This window comes from Fukomys damarensis, unplaced genomic scaffold (assembly GCF_012274545.1).
Source record: "Fukomys damarensis isolate Sample0158 unplaced genomic scaffold, DMR_v1.0_HiC HiC_scaffold_39, whole genome shotgun sequence".
Taxonomy (NCBI): domain Eukaryota; kingdom Metazoa; phylum Chordata; class Mammalia; order Rodentia; family Bathyergidae; genus Fukomys; species Fukomys damarensis.
The window spans coordinates 84,460,702-84,481,573 of record NW_022900951.1 but is presented as its reverse complement, the minus strand read 5'-3'; the positions used below and the strand labels follow the sequence as shown (position 1 = coordinate 84,481,573).

General features: G+C 42.9%; 1 protein-coding gene across 3 annotated transcripts in view; it reads left to right on the top strand.

Moving 5' to 3' along the window:
* The window catches only part of Col4a6 (collagen type IV alpha 6 chain), a 359,207-nt gene that overhangs the window by 325,759 nt on the left and 12,576 nt on the right, over positions 1-20,872 (top strand). For all 3 annotated transcript variants that reach the window (XM_010603052.2, XM_033760322.1, XM_033760323.1), the window contains 17 exons: positions 27-187; positions 667-846; positions 1,392-1,575; positions 6,487-6,558; positions 6,832-6,939; positions 7,954-8,175; positions 8,553-8,714; positions 10,333-10,503; positions 11,270-11,413; positions 14,175-14,300; positions 14,748-14,929; positions 16,772-16,835; positions 17,478-17,552; positions 17,916-18,023; positions 18,118-18,225; positions 19,252-19,323; positions 19,584-19,709. In XM_010603052.2, coding sequence (XP_010601354.1) covers positions 27-187; positions 667-846; positions 1,392-1,575; positions 6,487-6,558; positions 6,832-6,939; positions 7,954-8,175; positions 8,553-8,714; positions 10,333-10,503; positions 11,270-11,413; positions 14,175-14,300; positions 14,748-14,929; positions 16,772-16,835; positions 17,478-17,552; positions 17,916-18,023; positions 18,118-18,225; positions 19,252-19,323; positions 19,584-19,709 — 2,265 coding nt within the window. The remainder of the gene's footprint in view (positions 1-26; positions 188-666; positions 847-1,391; positions 1,576-6,486; positions 6,559-6,831; positions 6,940-7,953; positions 8,176-8,552; positions 8,715-10,332; positions 10,504-11,269; positions 11,414-14,174; positions 14,301-14,747; positions 14,930-16,771; positions 16,836-17,477; positions 17,553-17,915; positions 18,024-18,117; positions 18,226-19,251; positions 19,324-19,583; positions 19,710-20,872) is intronic.

The window sequence follows — 20,872 nt, the reverse complement described above, 5'->3', positions numbered from 1 at the left end:
TTTTATGTTGTCTGTTTTTCCCCCAGGGGACTCGGGATTTTGTGCTTGTGATGGTGGTATCCCCAACACCGGACCACCGGGGGAACCTGGCCTGCTTGGGCCACAAGGTCTCATGGGCTTTCCAGGCCTTAAAGGAACCAGAGGAGATGCAGGCTCTGAGGGTACACAGGGCCCAGCAGGGACTCCAGTAAGTCTTGTGAAACTTTGACCCTGAGGGAGCAATAGGAGCTTTCAAGGGTCCCTTACTCTCTGCCAATCACTTTCCTAAAGCACATAAAAGATAGGTAGGAATAACACAAAACGTCAGGGTTTTCTTATTTGTAATATAAAGCCTGACTAGATGGTCTCTAAAGTCCCTTTCTGCTTTAACATACCTATTTTCAATTCAATCTTCCCTCTTTCCACAAAATTTTCTACAATTTGCTTGTCACTGTGCTAGGCCCCAAATATTAGGTAGGAATTAAGATGACGTTTCAATCCTTAAAGATTTCAAAATTTAGAAAGGATACAGAAAATGGGAAATTATTATCCAAGATGACAACATAATCAAGTGCTTAGAGCAGTGCCAAAATATACCCAAAGACCTGCTTTCGGTCATACCTTTGCTACATTCCAAAATTCTATGAAGTCTTTATCTCCTGATTTTTCTTCTTGTTTCTCTATCAGGGTTCATTTGGACCTCAAGGTCTTACAGGTGCCAAAGGAAAGAAAGGTGAACCAACTCTCAGAACAGGATCGGGAATGCCAGGGGAGAAGGGTGATCCAGGCCCGCAGGGGTTCCCTGGTATAACAGGAGCCCCAGGCAAGGATGGCATACCAGGTTTACCAGGTCTGCCAGGTGTTCAAGTAAGTGGATTGTTCTGATTTGATTAGCTAGCTCTGTACACACTCACTTATCTGATGTAAGGAGGTCTGATGGCAACTGGACCATAGGACAGGACAAAATAAAGAATTCACAATATTTTGTCCTGCCTCTGTCACTGACACATTGGGTTTTGTGCTTTTCTATAAAATGGGAATCTTTTGCTAGGAATGGTCATTGTTTTATTTTATAAATGCTAGCAACAATTCACCATGTCGCTTAAAAATACTTCAGCTGCTCAATGGCTTTCCCATTCAAGCAATTCATCTACTTTCTGGGAATTCAAGGGTTATTGTTATCTTGTTCATTTTATTCCCTCTTTCCCACCCCCATCTGAAATATCACAGGACCCAGAATTGACAAGACCCATTCCCACTAACTAAACTCAGAGAAGGTTCATAAACTAGAGTGATAGAGAATTTTAACAAATCATAAGCCGTAGTCATACTGGTTACTTCTTTCCCATGGTCAGAGAACTCTTCAGATTAGTCTCTTAGATAGATTTTCATTATTTTTTATTCTCATCTAGGGTGATGGTGGACAGGGCTTCCCAGGTGAAAAAGGACAACCAGGACTTCCTGGTGAAAAAGGCCATCCTGGTCCAACTGGTCCTCCAGGAATTGGGCTACCAGGACTTCCTGGACTTCATGGGCCCCCTGGAGATAAAGGAATAGATGGGTTACCAGGGCATCGTGGCCTCCATGGATCTCCAGGTGAGTCCTGGAATCAGATGGCTTTGGACTTGGAAAATCGACCTCTTGTAGAGTGACCATCACTTGCGTGCATGGAATGTGTCATAAGAAGAGACTTGGCAGGCCATAATCATTACTTTCAATCCCCTTAAAGGGTTTTAAGTGGTAAAAGTATCATAATGTATTATGACAATCTTAGAATGAAGAATAATATAGATTTAAGTTCCACTTAGCAAAGAACTTTCTGAAAGAGCAGAGTGAAAAGTTACAGAGGTGTGTAAAGGTTATGAACTCCTCATAATCCCTGGAAAATGTCAAGGAGAAGCTGGATGACCATGTACTGCAAATGTCATTGAATTAATGAGTAGGAGATTGAATAAGGTGCCCTCTAAATTATATGGTAATATCATAAGCATGGAAGAACCTTTCCTCAATTGATGGAATCTCAAATTGGGCAGAGAACTTAGATATATCTAGTTTAACTTACATTTATATCTTAACTTCCTTCCTTTTATATTTCTTTTCTTACTTGAATTTCAGTAATCATAATGGTGACATTCCTGCGCATATATTATGAAAGACCTACACTACTAACTCATCTTTATACAGCCAGAATAGCTCCTCATCTGAACTTCTGTTCTGTGTTCCACAACTTCAGTGTTTCCATTATTGGTACCACAGTTCTTATAGTCATCAGAAGTTTGAAAATTTGAGGTTAGCTCTCATTCTTTCTTTGCCATGCCTCATATTGTTTCCTCCCTCTTCTTGCTACACAGTTCTTATTATTTCATGCCTCTCTGTATGTTTTTGGATTAAATGGATGATTAGTTGGGTAGATAGATGGAGAGGTAAGTGAGTGAATGAGAACTTCCTATCTCCTGCCTCAGCCTTTTTTCATTCAATTCTGCTATGAACATTACTGCAAAATTAATACCTATAAAGTAGGAATATCATCATGTTGCTCCCTCATCCAAAGCTACAAATGTTCCTTAATGAAGAGAAAATTTTGTCCAATTGTTTCAACACGGAATTTCCAAAACTCTCCAGACATGGACACAATCAGCTTTTTCAACCTTATACTCACACTCTTCAGAATAATTTTTTTTACAAAAAATAAAACGCTACTATTCTTTACTGCACCCAAATAGAAATATCTTTATTTCTGACTCCAAGAGTCTGTTCATGTTGCCTTCCTCTATTTTCTATGCACTCATTTCTTTTCCATCTTTTAAAGACATAAGCCCAACTTCTATTAAGCTTTCCCTTGACCTCCACAGTATGTCACTGCTACTTAAATTAAGTATCTCCGTCCATTAATACTTTTACTTTTCCTAACTTCATTGAAAGTCTCAGATCCTAGGGAAGATGAGTACTAATACTTTGCTTTTCTGCCCAGGATAGTACAATGTCCATAAAAGAGTACTATTTACTTGCAATAGAAAGGGTCTTCCCAGTAACCAAAGGACTATTTCTTAGGTTTCTTTCTCCTCTATCCACCTACTCACCTTCAAGAATTACCCAAAAAAGGGGTCTAAAGGTGTAGGGAAGGGTAGGGGAAAGGTAGTAAGGGAAAAGAAAAAAATATGAGAAAATGAAAAAATGGAAATAAAGTGTTTGCATAGGGGGAAGGGAGGAGGGGGTGAAGGGAGGGCAGGGACAAGGGGAAGAAATGAGAACCAAGACCTGTCATGTAAAGGTACAAGAGCCCAATAATGAATGTAGCTGTACTGTATACCTAAAATGGACCAGTAAACTCAATAAAAACAAGAACTACAAAAAAAAGAAGACAAGGTAGCAGGTCTTGTAACTTTTTATCTATTTTAAAATCTAGTTCTGTGAGCCAATGTAATAAGCCTGATGGTACAGGTTAACACTTGATCATTCAAGATTCTTAAAACCAGGTCAGAAGGAAAGCTGTGAGAAATGTTTTCAAACAATATCAGTCTCCCTTTTGGATGCCTTGGTATCAGCTATAGCTCTGCTTCCATCTCTGTTTCCAGAGAGATTACTCGTGGTCATTCCACTGCCTCTCTGCTAATTGATGGGTCTTCACTGCAGGTCAACATACTTTTCAGGAAATTAGATCATAATTTGAGTTACAATAACCTGGCACCTATAAACTCACATTCCCTGAAATTTTCTGCATGCTATCAACATTCCAACTATTTGAGAATAAAGTATGTCAACAGAAGGAAGATTATGGGATCATTTCTTTTCTAAACTTCACGTGTTCCTGGAAAAAGAAAGATCTCAGGAATGTATTACTACAGTATGCTACAGTTTGGAAGACATCTTATGCAGAAAATGTCCTTGTTACAGTGCCAAAACTTTCAAAACAGCCATTCCATTTCTTTTTTTTTCTCTGTGGTAACCAGGCATAATTCCTCAAATATAACTTTCCAGTGATACCCCAGGCTATGACAAGCAGCACTGCCTAAAAAGGGAACGTAATCATCAGAAACCTTTTATCCTACAAGTATGAATTATTACAAACCGTGGGCAAGCCAACTACTATTTCCAAAGAGGCTCTAACTCCAGATAATCACAGTAAACGATCACCCTGGTTATTACTGAAGCGGCTACTGTGTGCTTGATCCTGTGTGGGGGCCAGCCCTCTCCACTCAATCCAGACCATGAATGTGGTTAGCAGTCATATCTGGGCTGCAGACAAGACTTTCCCTTGGCCTCAATAAACTTCTGTTCCAGTTCTTTATTTGGTTAATCTATATGATTGCTGTTGCAGGGGAAAGGTTGATAAAGGGGATACTTAGACACAAAGGGAGGTTAGAACTAGCTACAGGTTCTCAGATACTGGTGTTGGCCACATGCCTCTTCCTTTTTATTCACTTTTCTCCACACTCACAAACATCACACCAGAACCCCTGTTGGAGAAGGGTGATTATCCTGGAACAGAAGCCTTCCTTCAGCCCCATCATCTTTTAAAGGCTTCGTTATTTTGGTTTGGGGGCCACAGAGGAATGTATCTATGAAACCCATTTGATAAATCAGGAATGATTAGCTTCATTTGGGGATGGGTAGCACATTTGGACAAAGCTCATTTGGACAAATATTTGTATTTTACCCAATTTGTTTCTTAAAATATACATAAACCAGTAGAACTGTAATGGTAAGAGTTTAACATATTGAAGCCAATGAGCTACTGAGATGATTGGGGGCAGGAGATTCTTGAGCAGGGCACTTTCATGACACCAGTTACAGAGGCAGTTCTTTGGCTTAGTTCAAACCCAAGACCCAAGCAGAGCACAAGTTTGGAATCTCTCTACCAGTGAAGCATCTGAACACGAGGTTCCTGCTTATAAAGCACATTTCCTTAGTAGAGCAATAGCTATCAGAAATAGCTCTAACATCTCAATGTCTGGAAGGACAAAGATAAGTATGCCCACTCATGGAAAAGGACCCAAACCTATATCCATTTCTCGACTTGTAGAAATATGAGTGTAAAAATCTGATACGTAGAAGGCAGAAAATTGATGCCAGGAGTACAAGCTAGTGTCACTAACCTGACTGAGCCAGAAACCGGAATAGCCTTGTAGGAGCTCTTTTGAATGCTGCTCCTTAAATAAGATAAGAACTGTAATTCATTGAGCATATACTAGGATACTAGGTACTCTGCTAAGTGCTATTAACACTGTTGCATATAATCCTCACAGACACCAAAATGAGTTAGGTGGTTCCCATTTTATGTATGAGGCTTAGAAAAGTTAAGTATCTTGTCTACACAAGTAGTTATTAGCAGAACTAAGACACCAGCTCAGCTCAAATATGTCTGGCTTCAGAGCCCAGGATAGCCACTGTATCATACTGTTCAATTCTCATTATTGATTTAGGAATAAACAAGTGAGATTTTTGGAAAACAGAAGTAGAATTAGAGAAATGCCCACCAGCTGATTAAGCAGTCTAAATCACAGGCTGTCTACATATTTTTCAGAAATGCAATTTGTGACTTATTTTAAATACAGAAAAATGCTATAGCTGTTTATTAGTACTATTGACTCTGTGGTTTAAAGCCGACCTTGGACCTTGGGGAACTGTTTGATGAATAGGCAAGACTAATTTTAATTAGCATAGCAATTGTTTGTAAATGACACTTGAGGGAGCCAACAAACAGTTTGCTCACCATTATTTTATTAAACTCCAAAAAGAAAAAAAGAAACTCCTGCTCTGTGATCTTATAGACTCTCTTGATTTGCATTATGAATGAGCAAGGAAGAATTTACCAGGGGAAGGATTCTTCATGCCAATTCTGATATCCTAAATACTGAAACTGACTATCCTTTCTTTCTGAATAGCAGAGGTGACAGTTTTACTTTAGGAACTGAGGGAAGGGCCACCATGTTCTTCATGGCCAAGAGAGTGGTCCTTCATTGTTTGCCTGATATAGACATATATGTCTATCTGACCAAGAATAATCAATAGGTTTCAGTAGACCCCAAATAAATTCTATCTCAAAAAAGCCAGTGTTTTGGGGAGCTTCATTTTAATAAAATGGTAGGCATGTACTTGAGGGGTCTTGGTTTCAAATTCTTCAATCTAGTAATGTGGGCATAATGGACCCTCTCTCATCTTAGGGAGAGGCTCTGTCTAAGCATAGGGTGAGTAGACAATTTCTGTCTGCTATTATTCCTAGTTAGGTAGCACCTGCTGTTCAGGTGACTGCTTGCCCAGAGGGCATCGATGGTTTGATAAGAAATGTCCTGGCATTTTATTACTAAGAACATTCTTCCTTAAGCAGAGACACTGGTAGTAATTCCCAAGAGCTTCCGGTGCCAAGATTTTTGTGTGGACTCCTAGCTGTTAAGTGGGGAGAATTTGGTTATCCCATTAAATGGAATCCCATTAAAGGAGCCTACTAGGGGGAAATTGTCCCTGACTCAGTAGATTCACCTGATACATACATTTTGCCATTTACAGGAATCACCTTGCCTTGTATTATTCCTGGGTCATATGGTCCATCAGGATTACCAGGAGCTCCTGGATTCCCAGGTATGGAATGAGACTAGAGAAAGCCACTGGGCACACTTGAAGGGCCCTGAGCCAGAGGAAACAAAGTCTGTCCCAGCAGCATTTGAGGATTCACATTCTTCCTGAGGTCCACTTGGTTATTGAGGGAACAGAATGACTGCTGGGGAGGGCAGTGCAAGTAGGTGAGAATAGGAGAGGCCCTCCAACAGACTAAAATTATTGACTGAACATCACAAATCATACACAGACGCACTGACTTTGCTTTTCCTTCACTACTTATATTTGGGTTTTCAGGACCTAAAGGGGTCCGCGGCCTCCCTGGGACTCCAGGACAGCCTGGATCTAGTGGAAACAAAGGAGAGCCTGGAAGTCCAGGATTACTTAATTTCCCTGAATTGCCAGGTAAGAAAAAAAGGTTTTCTTCACCCATTTCTCCTTTGTGTGCCTGTGTGTAGCTTGTAGTCATCCTCCATCGGTGACAGACAGCTAACTTTTCCCTCTGGTGTGGTTGGGATGGTTTGCTTTCACACCCAGGGAAGACAGCATACAGTCATAGAATGACAACATATCGCAGCACTAATGGCCATTCAGTATCAGCTGGAACAAATCCTTAACTTTCATATAGGGAAACTGAAGCCAAGACAGAAAGTGACTTACTCAAGATCACAAAGTCACGAGTGAGCAGAATTCTGCCAGGTCACTTGATTACCAGAGCTCTGTCAGTTTTCTGGGTCAACTCCTTAAAGGTCAAAGAAAGATTCAGATCAGTCAAAAGGAAGTTGTCCATTCCTATGCCTTTTCTCACACACTGTTGTTCTAACCTAAGCTTCACGGAGCTACACCACTCCAGTGGTTCTCAAAATGTGTTCTCTGGGACAGTACCTGCATCACCTGGGAGCTTATTAGTAATGCAAATTCTCAGCCTCTCTGCAAGACTTGTATTCAGGAATGCGAAGGTCTGGGGCCAGCAATCTGTGTGTTACCCCAGGTGATTCTGAACCACCACTGCTCTAGGGCTTCGGGCTCAACTCTGGCCATGTGCCCCAGAGTTTATCGGTTCCTCAGTTTTCCCCACATCTTTTCCCTACCATAGAAGAGGGAGGTATGACAGCAGAAGTTAGACAACTCCAGGAGAGACTGAGCTTTTGCCAAAGCTCAGGTATAATCTATGCTTTTCACTACCTGTTGAGCACAGGAACAGGTTGAATACTGCCCGTAGCTAGCCTAATAAAAGTAGAACCTTCCCCAGGTCTTATAGTGCAGTTCTTGCCTCTGTACAAGTCCTCCCAGTACCAGAGACCCCTGACCATTATTAACATGTTAGCTTTTATATTAGAAAATTCTGTCTCAGATCGATACACAAACAGATTGCTTCTAAATATTCATGGCTTTTTTTTTTTGCCTCTTTAAATTTAGGGTTTTCTGGACCTCATGGGGAGAAGGGCTTGCCTGGGTTTCCTGGGCTTCCTGGAAAAGATGGCTTGCCTGGGAAGGCTGGCAGTCCAGGTTTACCAGGTTCTAACGGAGCCCCTGGTGACATCTTTGATGCTGAAAATGGTGCTTCTGGGGCTCAAGGCCTACAGGGATTGCCAGGGGACAGAGGATTTCCTGGAGACTCTGGCCCTCAAGGACCCACAGGTGACTCTTTTGCCCCACTTATTTAACCATCAACAGAAAGCCTTACAGTAACTGGTATACTTGTGTGAATATTTATATGAATCTAAGATAAGTGATTATTTGTAGAGTTAAAATAAAATATCATGTTGTTCTGTCCTTCTTTGGGGAAGATCTTTCTTAAATGTCCTAAACCCATTTTCCTGTCATATTGACAATAACTAATCATCAAATTTCTTGCAGTCTCTGGTTTACTGCTGGGAATAGCAACAAGGCTGGAGCTGAGAGTAGAGACAAATGAATCCTAGGCCAATCTTTTCTGCAGGAAGTTGGTTTGGTTTGGTGACCCAGTTCCTGCTGTTGATCCAGGCTGTGATCATCTGACCCCTCCCTTTTATTAGGTTTACACGGGCAGCCTGGCTTGCTAGGCCCAAAGGGTGACCAGGGCAGCCCTGGAACATCAGGACAAGAGGGACATCCAGGCCCCCCAGGGTCTATTGGTCTGCATGGCATCAAAGGCAAATCTGGGCTCCAAGGAGTACCAGGTCTTCGAGGAATTTCAGGTAGGTCCACAAAAGGAGAGGCCCAGCTTGATGGACCTGGGCCTAGGCATCCTGAGGAGCAATGGCAGCAGTAAGACATGGTCAAAATTTAGAATATTTGACTTTCCTAACCTCTCAAGTTTCAAATTTCAAGTCACCCTGGCAGTGCCAAGCAGAACAAATTGCTGCAATCCAGCTTCCAAAATATGGCATATCTCTTCCCACCCCTCCCCCATGGCCTCATGGCCCCTTTTCGTACTTTGGCCTATTTCCTGCATTCCACAGTTAGAGAAGCTGCCCCTCTCCAGGTTTAGCCCATCTCCACTGCCTTCTCTGGGGCCATAGGCAGTCAGTCCACTTTGGCTTGTAAAGAAGCTTGAGCAGAATATGATCATCCCAGCATCCCGCCTCTTCAGCAAATGTGCCTCTGAGGACTGATGGTCAGAAATTGGCTTTACTCAGTGGTGGGGCCTAACTCCCCTTGTTGCAACCTGCCTTTTTCTTGCTCTCCCCTTCTCACTCTGCCTCAGTTACTTCACCACCCTTTCTACTCTTGGCCCAGACACTGATATTGAGTTATTTGCAGAGCCATTAATATCCTTTTTATCACCTTTGTCGTTTTGTGTTTCTGGAGTCTTCACTTAGGCTGCCTGGGTGAAAAAAATACAGCACAGAAGCTCACAGACTAAAACCCCATCAGGGAATTATCTGATTATACACTATAACGTGGCCTTGCTTACAAGGCCAGGGATCCCTGAGCTCATGCTGTGGAGTTGGCTCCCATTGAATTTCCTTCCCTTGTTGTGGAATCTTCTGTCACAGCCTCCCATTGGAATGCTGAGGCTCACAGCTACTTGATGCTTTTCATTCCATAGAAAGCTAAATCAGCCATTCATTTAGGTCCTTGGGGGCCCAAATACCTCTGTTCTCATTGATTTAATCCTTTGGTTTTTTAATTCCCTTGCTTTGTACCTGAACATTCTACTTTGGCAGCAGCTCAGGAGGTTAATCCTATTGACCAATTTTAAGTGTGGTAAAAGACAGCTCAGAATACTTAGGAGATAAAATGAGCCTTGTGGGTTTCTACAGTACTTGGCACTAGGGGGTCTTTCAACCTTAATGCCAAGGAACTGGCTGACTTAACTGCTTGCTTGGGGGATTAAAAGGGCAGCCCTGTATCCAAAGCTCCCTGGGAGGCTGAAACAGCAGCTCAGCTTTAACCTAGACTTCAACTATTGGCCCAGGAAACAGGCATTGTAGTGTGATTCAGAGTGGAAGTACTGGGAAACTGGAGCCCAGTTGCCACCCTGGCTTCCAAGAGCTCTATTTAGAAGCTAAAGCATGAACCACATTCATAAAAGGAGAAGTTATGATAACAAAGGAGTTTCTTTTACTTCCAACTACAGTGCTATGCTGGAAGTAATAGCCATTTGGCATGGCACTCCAGGCGGTAGGTGCTAATATTTCAGCCAGCTAAGAACTCTGTCTGTTAGCAGACTGTATATGTCATTAATGGTTAAAAGGCCATTTACAAGCCCAGCAAGCCAACCAACCTGAGGCTATGGGAATAAGCAGTTGTCCAGATCTGGAAAGAACTTCGCTTAACAGCTGTCCTCTCTTCTCTCCTATGCTAATTCAGGATATCCTGGAAAAAAAGGCCCAAAAGGCAAGAAAGGCCTCCCTGGATCAACTAGAAAAAGAGGTCTACCTGGGATGAAAGGCCTTCCTGGATCCACTGGGGTAACTGGCATCCTGGGAAGTCCAGGCTTGCCAGGAGTTACTGGGTTGCCAGGCCTTCCAGGTCCAAAGGGTAAGTGAAGTGATCAGGAAGGCCAATGAAGTGACCAATTAATATAAACAAAAAGAGTATCCCAACTGCCTGGCTCATCCCCTTCTCTGTGCCTGAGAATGGACCACAGGGAAGGAGGTGGCCAAGACTCTCAGGCTCTCTGTGGCAAGACTGTTGGACAGGGCTAGTATTAAAAGAAGACTCCCACCAAAAGTTTGTCAGAAACCCTGCTTACTGGGTGGAACACCATGGCCAGAAAAACCCAAGCAGAAACAGCTACATTGAGCTTGCTCATATGCATGACATTTGCCTTGAAGCCTGATAGCTCCCACTTCCCATGATTGCTCTCCCTGAGAATCATCAGTGGTTTAGGCAAGTAGCATCTCTGTTTTAAACAGGGGAAAGTGATTGGTCTAAGGCCACACAACCAGCTATCAGCAGAGTTGGGCTAGAGCTCCATCTCCCTGTTTTTTAGTCCTAGGTTTGGTTCGGTTTGGTTTTTCTGCACCACACATGAGCTCTGCCTTGGTGAATCTTAAGAGAGGAGCCGAGGTCTTTCCTTTGTGTTGCTTAATGACACATCCCCATTCAGAGGGATAATATAACATGTAATGACTTAAGGACTTGGTAGTGACAAACTTTAGAATAAGAGAAACCTGGGTTTGAATCCCTTCTCTGAAATATCTTAGTTGTCTGACATTGGGCAAGTAGTTCTACCTTTCTGAGTTTCAATTTGTTTCCTTATATGTACAACACATAAAGTAATGGAAATTTTGTTTTTCATCAGGTGAGAAGGGGTCCACTGGACTAGTAGGTTTTCCAGGAATACAAGGTCAACCTGGTTTTCCTGGTGCAAGTGGATTAAAGGGAATTCCTGGATCAGCTGGAAAAGTGGGAACATCTGGACATGCTGGAAATACAGGTGAAAAGGGTGAGTAGAAGAAGTAAATTCTGGAACTGCCACCACTGCTTTTACATGTATAATTGCTTATTGATTTGTTGATTACTGTGGTTTTTACCAACCCTATGTTAGATAACAAGATGTGAGACTACTGAATTAAGTCCCTTTGAACAAAAAAAACTAATCATTCTGAGTTAACACTGCATGTTAGCTGGGTGTAGTGCCACATGCCTATATTCCCAGCACTTGGGAGACTGACACAGGAAGATTGTTGTGAGTTCAAAGCCAGCCTGAACTGCACAGTAAGACACTGTCTCAAAAAACAAACAAACAAACAAAACCCAAAACAAAACCACTGCATGTTAGAGGCTATGTTAGTCACCTTTCCATTATTATAACAAATGCCTGAGAAAATCAACTTAAAAGGAATAAAGATTTATTTTGGCTCATAGTTTCAGAGGTTTCAGTCTAAGGTCACTTGGCCCTATTACCTTTATGCCTGTAGCAGCATATCATGGCAGGGAGTCCATGGTGGATTAAGCTGTTTACCTTATAGCAACTGAAAATCAAAAAAGGGAGAAAAAGAGGAAGAGAACAGAGCCCCACAAGCTTCTTCAAGGGCATGCCTCCACTGACCTAACTTAAGCCCACCTCAAAGCCTTCACCACTTTGCAGTGTTCCATGGGCTCTGGATCAAGCTTTCAATACATGGACTTAATTCAAACCATAATAATCTGTCCCACAAGGCCCATGTCAATCTCACAATGCAAAATGTATGTAGTCCTACCATAAGACTCTTGAAAGTGAACTCTTTCAGCATTTCACAAAAGTCCAAATCCAAAGTCTGCTCTGGGACACAAGGAAAACTCTCATCTGTGAGGTTCTGCAAAAATAAAAAAACAAGTTACATACTTCCAAGATACGATAGCACAATGTAAACATTCAAGTTCAAAAAGGGATGACTAGGGCCATAGAAAGGAAAGACCTGACCAAGCCGAGACTGAAATCCAACTGGGCAAACATTAATGCAGTACCATGTCCAGCATTATGGACAGCCTGTGATGGAATATGGATTCCCAAAGGCTTGGGCTGCCCCATCCCTCTAGACTTGCTGGCTGCCACCCAATTGGGTTGGCTTTGGCTGGCTCTACTCACTGCCTTTAATTTTCCTCAGTAGACATTTCCTATTCCTGGCACCTCCAACTTTGTGGGAACTCCATTTCAGGTTCACTTTCAGTCTCACAGCCTCCATACATCACCCTGATGCTGCCCGGCCTCCCAAACATTGTTTTGAAATGTTGTTGGAAGCCTCCATGACCCTATAGCTCTTACATTGTGCACCTGCAAAACCAGCATCATATGGACAATGCCAAGGTCTGCCATCAAAGTGAGCTATACCTGGGTCAGCTCTAACCACAACTTCAGCAGTTTCTGAATTCCTGCACAGCTGAACATAGGGAAACAATTGTCTAGGCTGCCTTGTCCATACAGGGCACCTGTGTACTCTCTTAAAAAGTCTCTCTTAAAGGAAACTTTGAAACCAAGTTTATATTTTTATATCTTTGAACCTGTGATGGGGGATGGATGGGATTCTGTCAATTCTTTTTTTTTTTTTTCTTGTCAATTCTTGACATAACCTCAAGGTATCTTTCCTGTTGCCTCAGTGCAAAGTAATTGGCTTCTTTTTAATAGCACTAATCTCTTTAAGAACTACACCTTTCTTAGCAGTACCTTTAAATTCTCTCCTTTTCTGACCAAAGTGAAAGTTTTCGAAATTGTTCTGATGTGCTCCTCTTTGCCTGTGATTCTCACAGTAAATTTGGCTAGAAGCATGCAGTAATACCCATGCCACTATGTGAATGCTTTGTTGCCTGAAATTTCCACTGCCAGCTAAATTACTTTGCCACCTTTAAGTTCAGCATCCCACAAAGTATCAGGGTATGGACATAAGGCAACAATTTTTTCCATGATATAATAAATAAGGCCTCTAGTTCAATTCCTAATAAAGTCATCATTCCTGTTAGAAATTTCATCATCATAGCCACTATCTATAATTATGTAAGCATTCTAGGCTTCTAAACCTCTATCAGAATTACCTGTTATGCTCAACTTTTAACATTCTACGTTTTCTCTATCCCACTCCTTGACACTTTTCCAAATTCTTCCCATAAGCCAATTGCAAAGGATTTTCCACATTGCCTTGGGTATAATCATAGTAATAGCCCATTTACCGTACAAATTTTCTATGGTAGCTTTTCATTACTATAACAGAACCTGAGACCAACAATTTATAAAGGAGGAAAGATTTATTTTGGCTTAAAGCTTCAGGGGTTTAATTCCACAGTTACTTGGCCCTCTTGCCTTTGGGCCTGTAGAAAGGTGGTGCATCATGGCAGGGCACATGCGATGGAGCAAGCTGCTCACCTCATGGTGCCCAGGAAGCAAAATGGAGAGGATAAAGAGAAGGAGAAGGAGAGACCAGAATCCACAGCCTTTGAGGACAAACAATAACAGAGGCTCTGTCTGTACATTTCCAGATTTTCCTTAGAGGAAGGTTTTCAGTAGGGACTAAAGTTTTAGGTGGACTTTGGGTTTGAAAAGAATATATATACAGAAATGCAAAGTTGGGAGGATGGGGAAGGAAAGAAGATGGAAGGGCCCAGAAAGAGAAGGTGTTGTGGAAAGAAACAATATAAAGCTCAGCCTTTGCCTGACTCTGTATCAAATCTCTCCCCTGCTCCTCCGCCCTCTCTCATTTATTGACTGCTCTCCATTCTCATCATTCTTGCAGGAGACAGAGGTGATCCAGGCCCAGTTGGAGTACCCAGTGCAAGATCTCCAATGCTGAGCCTACAGTTCAAAGGAGACAAAGGCTCTCAAGGATCGGCTGGATCAGACGGATTTCCTGGGCCCAGAGGTGATGAGACAGAGATTGGTTTGGAGAAAATGCCCAAGAAAAGGTTTACAACCAGACTTCACTTACATCCTGAGAAAAGGCCCCATAGAGCAGCAATGTGGGGTAGCAGCACAGGGTTAACGGATGCTGTCTTTCCAGGCCTGGCAGGTGCCTGGACTTTGAGACTGCCATTTGCCATTGCAACAATGGAATTGAGGTTTTGAGCCACAGTTTGTGGGATTCCTGGAAAATCATGCCACTTAGAGGGGTTAGCACATTGAACTGCCCAATGCTAGAGCAGGGATGACCTTGACAGTCCCTTATAAGGCTGACGGCACCTCCTTGCCCACACAAGCTAACTTTCTCCACCCCTTAGCTTATACTTAGCCTGACTCAGGTCACCTACACCTGAACAAGGTTTTTTCTCACCTAGAGTCTTTTTTCTAAGTCTTTTTTCTTTTTTCCCAGGTGACAAAGGAAAGGCTGGGCATCCAGGGTCACCGGGCCTGCCTGGATCTCCTGGCTTCCCCAGCACCATCAAAGGGCTTAGTGGGGTACCAGGTCTCCCTGGCTCCATGGGGCTGCAGGGCTTACCTGGTCTGAAGGGCTCCTCTGGAATCACAGGTTTTCCAGGAATGCCAGGAGAAAGTGTAAGTGTGCCCAGATCCTTGTCTCTTCATCAGAAAAGGGCATCCATAGCAGAGGGATATGCCTCCCAGTGCCTACCTTTCTGATCTTAGCCTCTTCCCCCAGAGTATCCTCAACCAAAGCCCACTCCCTGAATCTGACAGGTCCATCCTTTCCTGAACACCCACTTTCTCTGCCATTATTCACATTAGCTCTCCCACATGACAGAGCCTCCACCCTCCTCTGAATTTGTCAATACTTGGCTGGACTTTAGGCCCCAGCCCAGGCACCATTTTCTCAGAAGTCTCTCAGCTGCCACTGTGCTGACACTCTTCACTTATCACCACTTCTGTTGATCTATCTGGTTCTCCAGGACCTGACTTCCTTGATAAGATTGCTAGGGCTTAAGAATGAGAACTACCTTACATGCTTTTTCGTCTGCATCCCACTGCCAGCATCTCATATTGAGCTAAGCACATCATAAAAATTCAGTTCAGACTTTTTGATGTTTTGATAGAGAGATCTTTGAAGATCTACAGGGGAAATAACTAGCAAAGAATCAACTCTGGTTTTTCCAGATTCTTAAAAGGCAGCATGTAGTAGGCTTAGCAAAAGACTTGGATTGGAATCTCCACTCCATCATGCATTAGCTCTGTGATCTTGTGCACATTAACTTCTCTGAGTCTCATTTTTCTTATAAAATGGGAATAATATTCAAACCTTTTTCAGATGTAGTGCGTATTGAGATGCTATATGTAAGGCAATTAGCATTGTGTCAGGCACATGACAAGCTCTGCATAAATAGTAGCAGTATTGAAACATCTAAAAGAGCTAGACAAAGAATGCCTGTGCTCTCTGCAGGCAAAGACCCTGTCCTTCCAAAGTGTCAGTCCATCTGGTGGAGAGAATTCACATACACACATTTCTAAAGCAACTGCAATATAGTTTTAGACTGAATGGTCTTAATATACCCACATGGTATATTAGGAAGGATGGAATCAAAGTGGAAGGAATTCTGTGAGGGGCCGCAGTATGACAGAGGCTCATAATTAGGAGTAACTATTGCAACAAGCCAGATGAAGGCGGGCAAGGAAGCAGGCAGAATGGGATAGGGGCAAGTAGTGGAACTGGGTGGTGGTCCAGTGAGTACAGTGACCCAGCCCTGTACTCAGCTTCCTGCCAGAAGCGCTAAATGGCATGTGCCTATACTGGGTACATATCCAAATGAATCAAACTCACACTAGAAAAACTGTGCTGACAGAAGCTGATAGGCCCACTTCTCAGAGTCAGATAGTGTGTTGGACATTAGCCTGTGAAGGCACTTTTTCCTGTGAAAAAGGCAACATTTGTCCATATTCAGACTCCAACACTGGCCATTACCTACCTGGTGGCAGAAGGAGCCTCATGTTTCTTGTGGAACCTGCAGCAAAGGACTAGCCCTGCATGGGGAAGAAATATTTATGTATAACTCTCTAGGGCTTTGGCAAGCATGGTGGTAGCTGACTGAAGAGCACACTGAGTGCCTGGCCTATCATGGTCTGCGTTTTCTAAGAGACTTGCTGAAGCAGCCAAACTTTGATTTGCCAAGGCTTCAGTTTTTATAAACAATGGGCAGTCATGAATGACAAGACAAAGGTGAATCGGCAGATAAAATCCTTCCAGTAGAAACCCTCAGTATACTATGTTCCCTGGCTCATCATCTTCCTATTTGCCGAATGTAACCACCTCACTCCTATACAGTCTACCTTGATACAGAGTATATGATAGACATCTCTCAGGCAATAGCTTGGGAAATGGAGGGGGAGTGAGATGGTGGAAAGCTCTGGGCTCTGGGCAGAAATGACGATTCTCATATTGCTTTGAAGGGTTCACAGGGTCTCATTGGGACTCCCGGACTCCCAGGAGTATCTGGTCTCCCAGGCTCAAAAGGTAAGGAGCACTTGTTCTATTAATTTGTGTTTTTAGAGCAAGATCGATTTACAGCAGGCCCAGGGCTCTCTTAGAGGGAGACTCTGTGTTTAAGAGAAAGTGAATTGGTTTACATTTCCCCTTTCCAACCCCTTCTACAATCCTTATTCCTCAAAGAAGATGCAGTAAACAGCGGTACATATCAAGATCTCTTCAGGGCTTTCACAGATTCAAGAAAAAGGCTGTTCTTTGGCATGGTAATTTAACCCATCTGATTTCCAAACTCAGCAGAAGAAAACCCCAGCTTCACATAGTATCATCCCCTGATTAATCCAGACCACTGGGCTAAAAAGTTTTCCACCCTCTCTGGCATCACTGTTTCATTCTGGTGATATTTCAGGCCCTACCTACCACATTCCCTGCACATACTGAGTGATGTCATTCCCAATGGAAATATGCTATGTGTAACAGTATGTCATACCAGTACTCTGGTAGCATCTCAGCTTCTAAACAGTGATTGGTCACTTTTCACCCAATGGATCATTTTGGCAAGGAGGTCTGCTGGCTATATTGAATCTGAAAGAAAATGATTAAAATATCTCTTTGGAACAAAATGAACTACAGATTCTCTTGACCATTTAAACAATGTCTTGATATCACCAGGTGATCAGGGCCAGATGCTTGAAATTTCTGGTAACCCAGGACCCAAGGGACAACCTGGTGAACCTGGTATTAAAGGTAAGACTATACTATGCTTCTGTCGCATGTGCCTCATAGACTCTTCAAAACTGAGTATTAGAAGACATTTGAGAGGCCAACCCCAAGTGCTGCCACTTCATCCAGTGCAGAAAAAAGTGTGCTTCTCCACCCTTTCAATCCATAGCCCCGACTTCTGGAATGTATGCAGAACAAGTCTACTTACTGTTGCATAGTATCTTCCAAATGTGAAGACAGCCAGGACAATCTTTTTCAGAGCTTCTTCACTGGATCAGGCCCCCTCAGCAGTTCAAAAGGGTTTCACCTTCCTCCTCATCCATTCCCATGGATGAACACACTGACAAAAACATGGTCTGACCACTCAGCATTTGTCTTAATTTATAGGTGTTAAAGGAAAAGATGGACTGGTTGGTGATGTTGGTTTCCCAGGAAACAAAGGTGAAGATGGGAAAGTTGGTATTTCTGGAGATGCTGGCCTTCCTGGCTCCCCAGGTACCATGCCACATGACAACTTCATTCTAAAGAAAGTTAGGTTTAACTTCAAGCCATCCCCTATTCTGAACTTCCTTCTTGATTTCACATTTAGGACTTCCAGGGATCGCAGGTATCAGAGGAGACCCAGGATTTCCAGGTTCCTCTGGTCATTCAGGGACCCCTGGGCCCCTGGGACCCTCTGGCTTAATTGGACCCAAAGGTATGTGTATTTGAGAGCAGAAAGCACAGAAACACATTCTCTCTCGACAAGAGATAGCACCTCCTTTATCTTAGAAGACTGTAGGGTTAAGCTATGTCCAGGGGAGTCACTGACTGGGCTACATGAGGAATAATGGGAAAGGAGAATTGAAGAGGAAGGAAGGTGGGCAAGCATGATTAGAAAAAGAAGAATATGGGATCCATGGGGAAACGAGTAACCAAGAAGTGTGAATTAGTTTTGCATTAGTATAACAAAATCTCTGAAGCTGAACACTTATAAAGAAAAGATTTAAATTTAACTCACAGTTTTGGAGGCTGAAAATCCAAAAGCATGGCTCAAGCTCTGGTGAGAGCCTCCCAACTATGTCACCTCATAGGAGATGCCATTGTGGTACAAAAAGAAGAGCCCACATGGCAAGACAAGAAGCCAGAGAGAGGAGAAGAGCCAGTTTTGTATTTTTTTTTTTAACAGTTCAGTCTGGCAAGAACTCAGGATCTCATGAAAACTACCTTAATCTCTTCTGAGGACAGTGTCTCTGATGACCCAATCAATTTCTACTGAGCTTTACCTCTTAAAGTTCTCATCACCTCTTAACATCACCATACTGGAAACCAAGCTTCTACCACATGAACACTTGGGGGATACACTCAGACCATGTCCAGGTCTTAGCAGAATGTTACTGCCCTTCAGTACTGCCTTTCCTTGACTTAGAGACTGGGCAGCAAGTTTCTAGAACAATTTTCTGAGAGCTGGCAACTCAAGGTTCTGGCACTGACACTCTGAGTTCTTCTTGAAGATAACTAATTAGCTGCCATCCCACTCTTAAATCTATATTGATCTCTGGTACAAATGATATGAACCTAGGGTGTTAGGTATAGGATATAAGTGTGCTATTTACCCACAGGGCATTAAGTAATGCCTCAAGAAAGACCAGGTCTTTATAATAAATACCATGCAGTGCCTTTGTGAGCTAACTCTTCATGATTCAGAGTTTGTGGGGCCATTTTGTGTTATTTTCACTCTCAGGATTCTCTGGATCTCCTGGTTTACATGGACTGAATGGCCTTCCAGGTACCAAGGGTACCCGTGGCACCCCAGGTAATAAAGACCCTCGAGGGAATGGAGGAGGACACAAGCTCTTTCAGAAACCTAGAACAGACTGGTCATGAGTTCTTGAGTCTGGTATATCCCACATTCTTGGACTCATATATCTCCTTCAATTTGAATTTCCTTGATATGAGGGGGAAAGAGGGTAGAGCTCATCTTTCTGCCTGAATGAGATCTGCTTGCAGCCAAAGGCAAGTGAGCAAATTACATCACCCGTGCTGAGCTCTGTCACCTCCCTCTGTGTCTCCTAGGAGCCAGTATCACTGGTGTGCCTGGGCCTGCTGGCCTGCCTGGTCCCAAAGGGAAAAAGGGAACTCCAGGAACTGTCATTGGAGCTCCAGGAAATCCAGGTACAAGAGGACAAAAAGGTGGCCGAGGTAAGTGAGCCCAAGCCACTTGGAGAAGCTAAATGAGGCCTTGCTGGGGAGCCAGGTTTGCTATTCATCAAGGCTGTGTGGTTTATGGCATTTCTCCACATCTCTGGGAATCTCAGAACCCCATGGGGACTGGCTGCTGAAAAAGCAATAGGCTTCATCTATGACTTCTCAGTTCTCCAAGTCCCCTCTAGCCTTCAGATCCCCATATTACTTTCAAGGCCTCTCCTACTTACTCAGAGCCTGTGTTTAATGATCCTAAGGCTTGTGTACTTAAGAAGGTGGTCAGAATTTCCCTAGCGTCCAGTGTGGATGGTGCTCCCAGGGCTCCGGGAAGACATTGTGATTGCTGGAAAAAGCCCAAGACTATGAGAATAAATGTCTCCTGAAGACAGGACTGCCAAGTGCACTCAATTAGGATTTATTGGCTTTATTAGAAAGCGGATTCCTCCCTAATCTCAGACCCTGACTCATCACATAGCCTGAAGTCTTTTTCTATGTCTCTCTTTCCCATCTCTCAAAAATTAAGAAGGAATTCTCATTCTTCAACTTTCCTTAGGAATGTCCTGAGGACCCATGTATGTTCCACTCAGTATAAACCAGGAAGTGGATTCAGTGTCGCAGTGTCGCAAAGAATATGGGCTATGTGACCCTGAACAATAGTAACTTATCCTCAAACCCAAATGAACTCACATTTAAATTTTCTGTAAAATAGGTGTAATAACAGAACCTAGTTCATAGGCTTTGTGAGGAATCAATAAGGAGTAAGGTAATTTATATAAAAGCACTTAGGCCGGTGTTGGCACATAGTAAGCACTCCAGAAATGCTTGCCATGATATCATTGCATGTAACTTGAGTAAATCATATTTGCAAAATATTCTGTTCCTCGTAGCTCTGTGACCTTGGGTCTTATCACACTTTCTTTATGTTTATGTAATATTCATACATTTCCCAGGAACTATATTCACACATTAATTCATTTACTGCTGCATTTCAAATTGGTGCATCTGCTGCTTCTGTATTTACTCTTTCCTTTGGTCAGGACCAACTTTTTTTTCTAAAAGTCAGAAGCTTCTCCAGAGGGTTCAGAGAAGGGCCCAGTGTGCAGCGCGATTAAGCTTCTTTCACAGAACATAGAGAAAAGGGAATAAAATAGACATAGGAT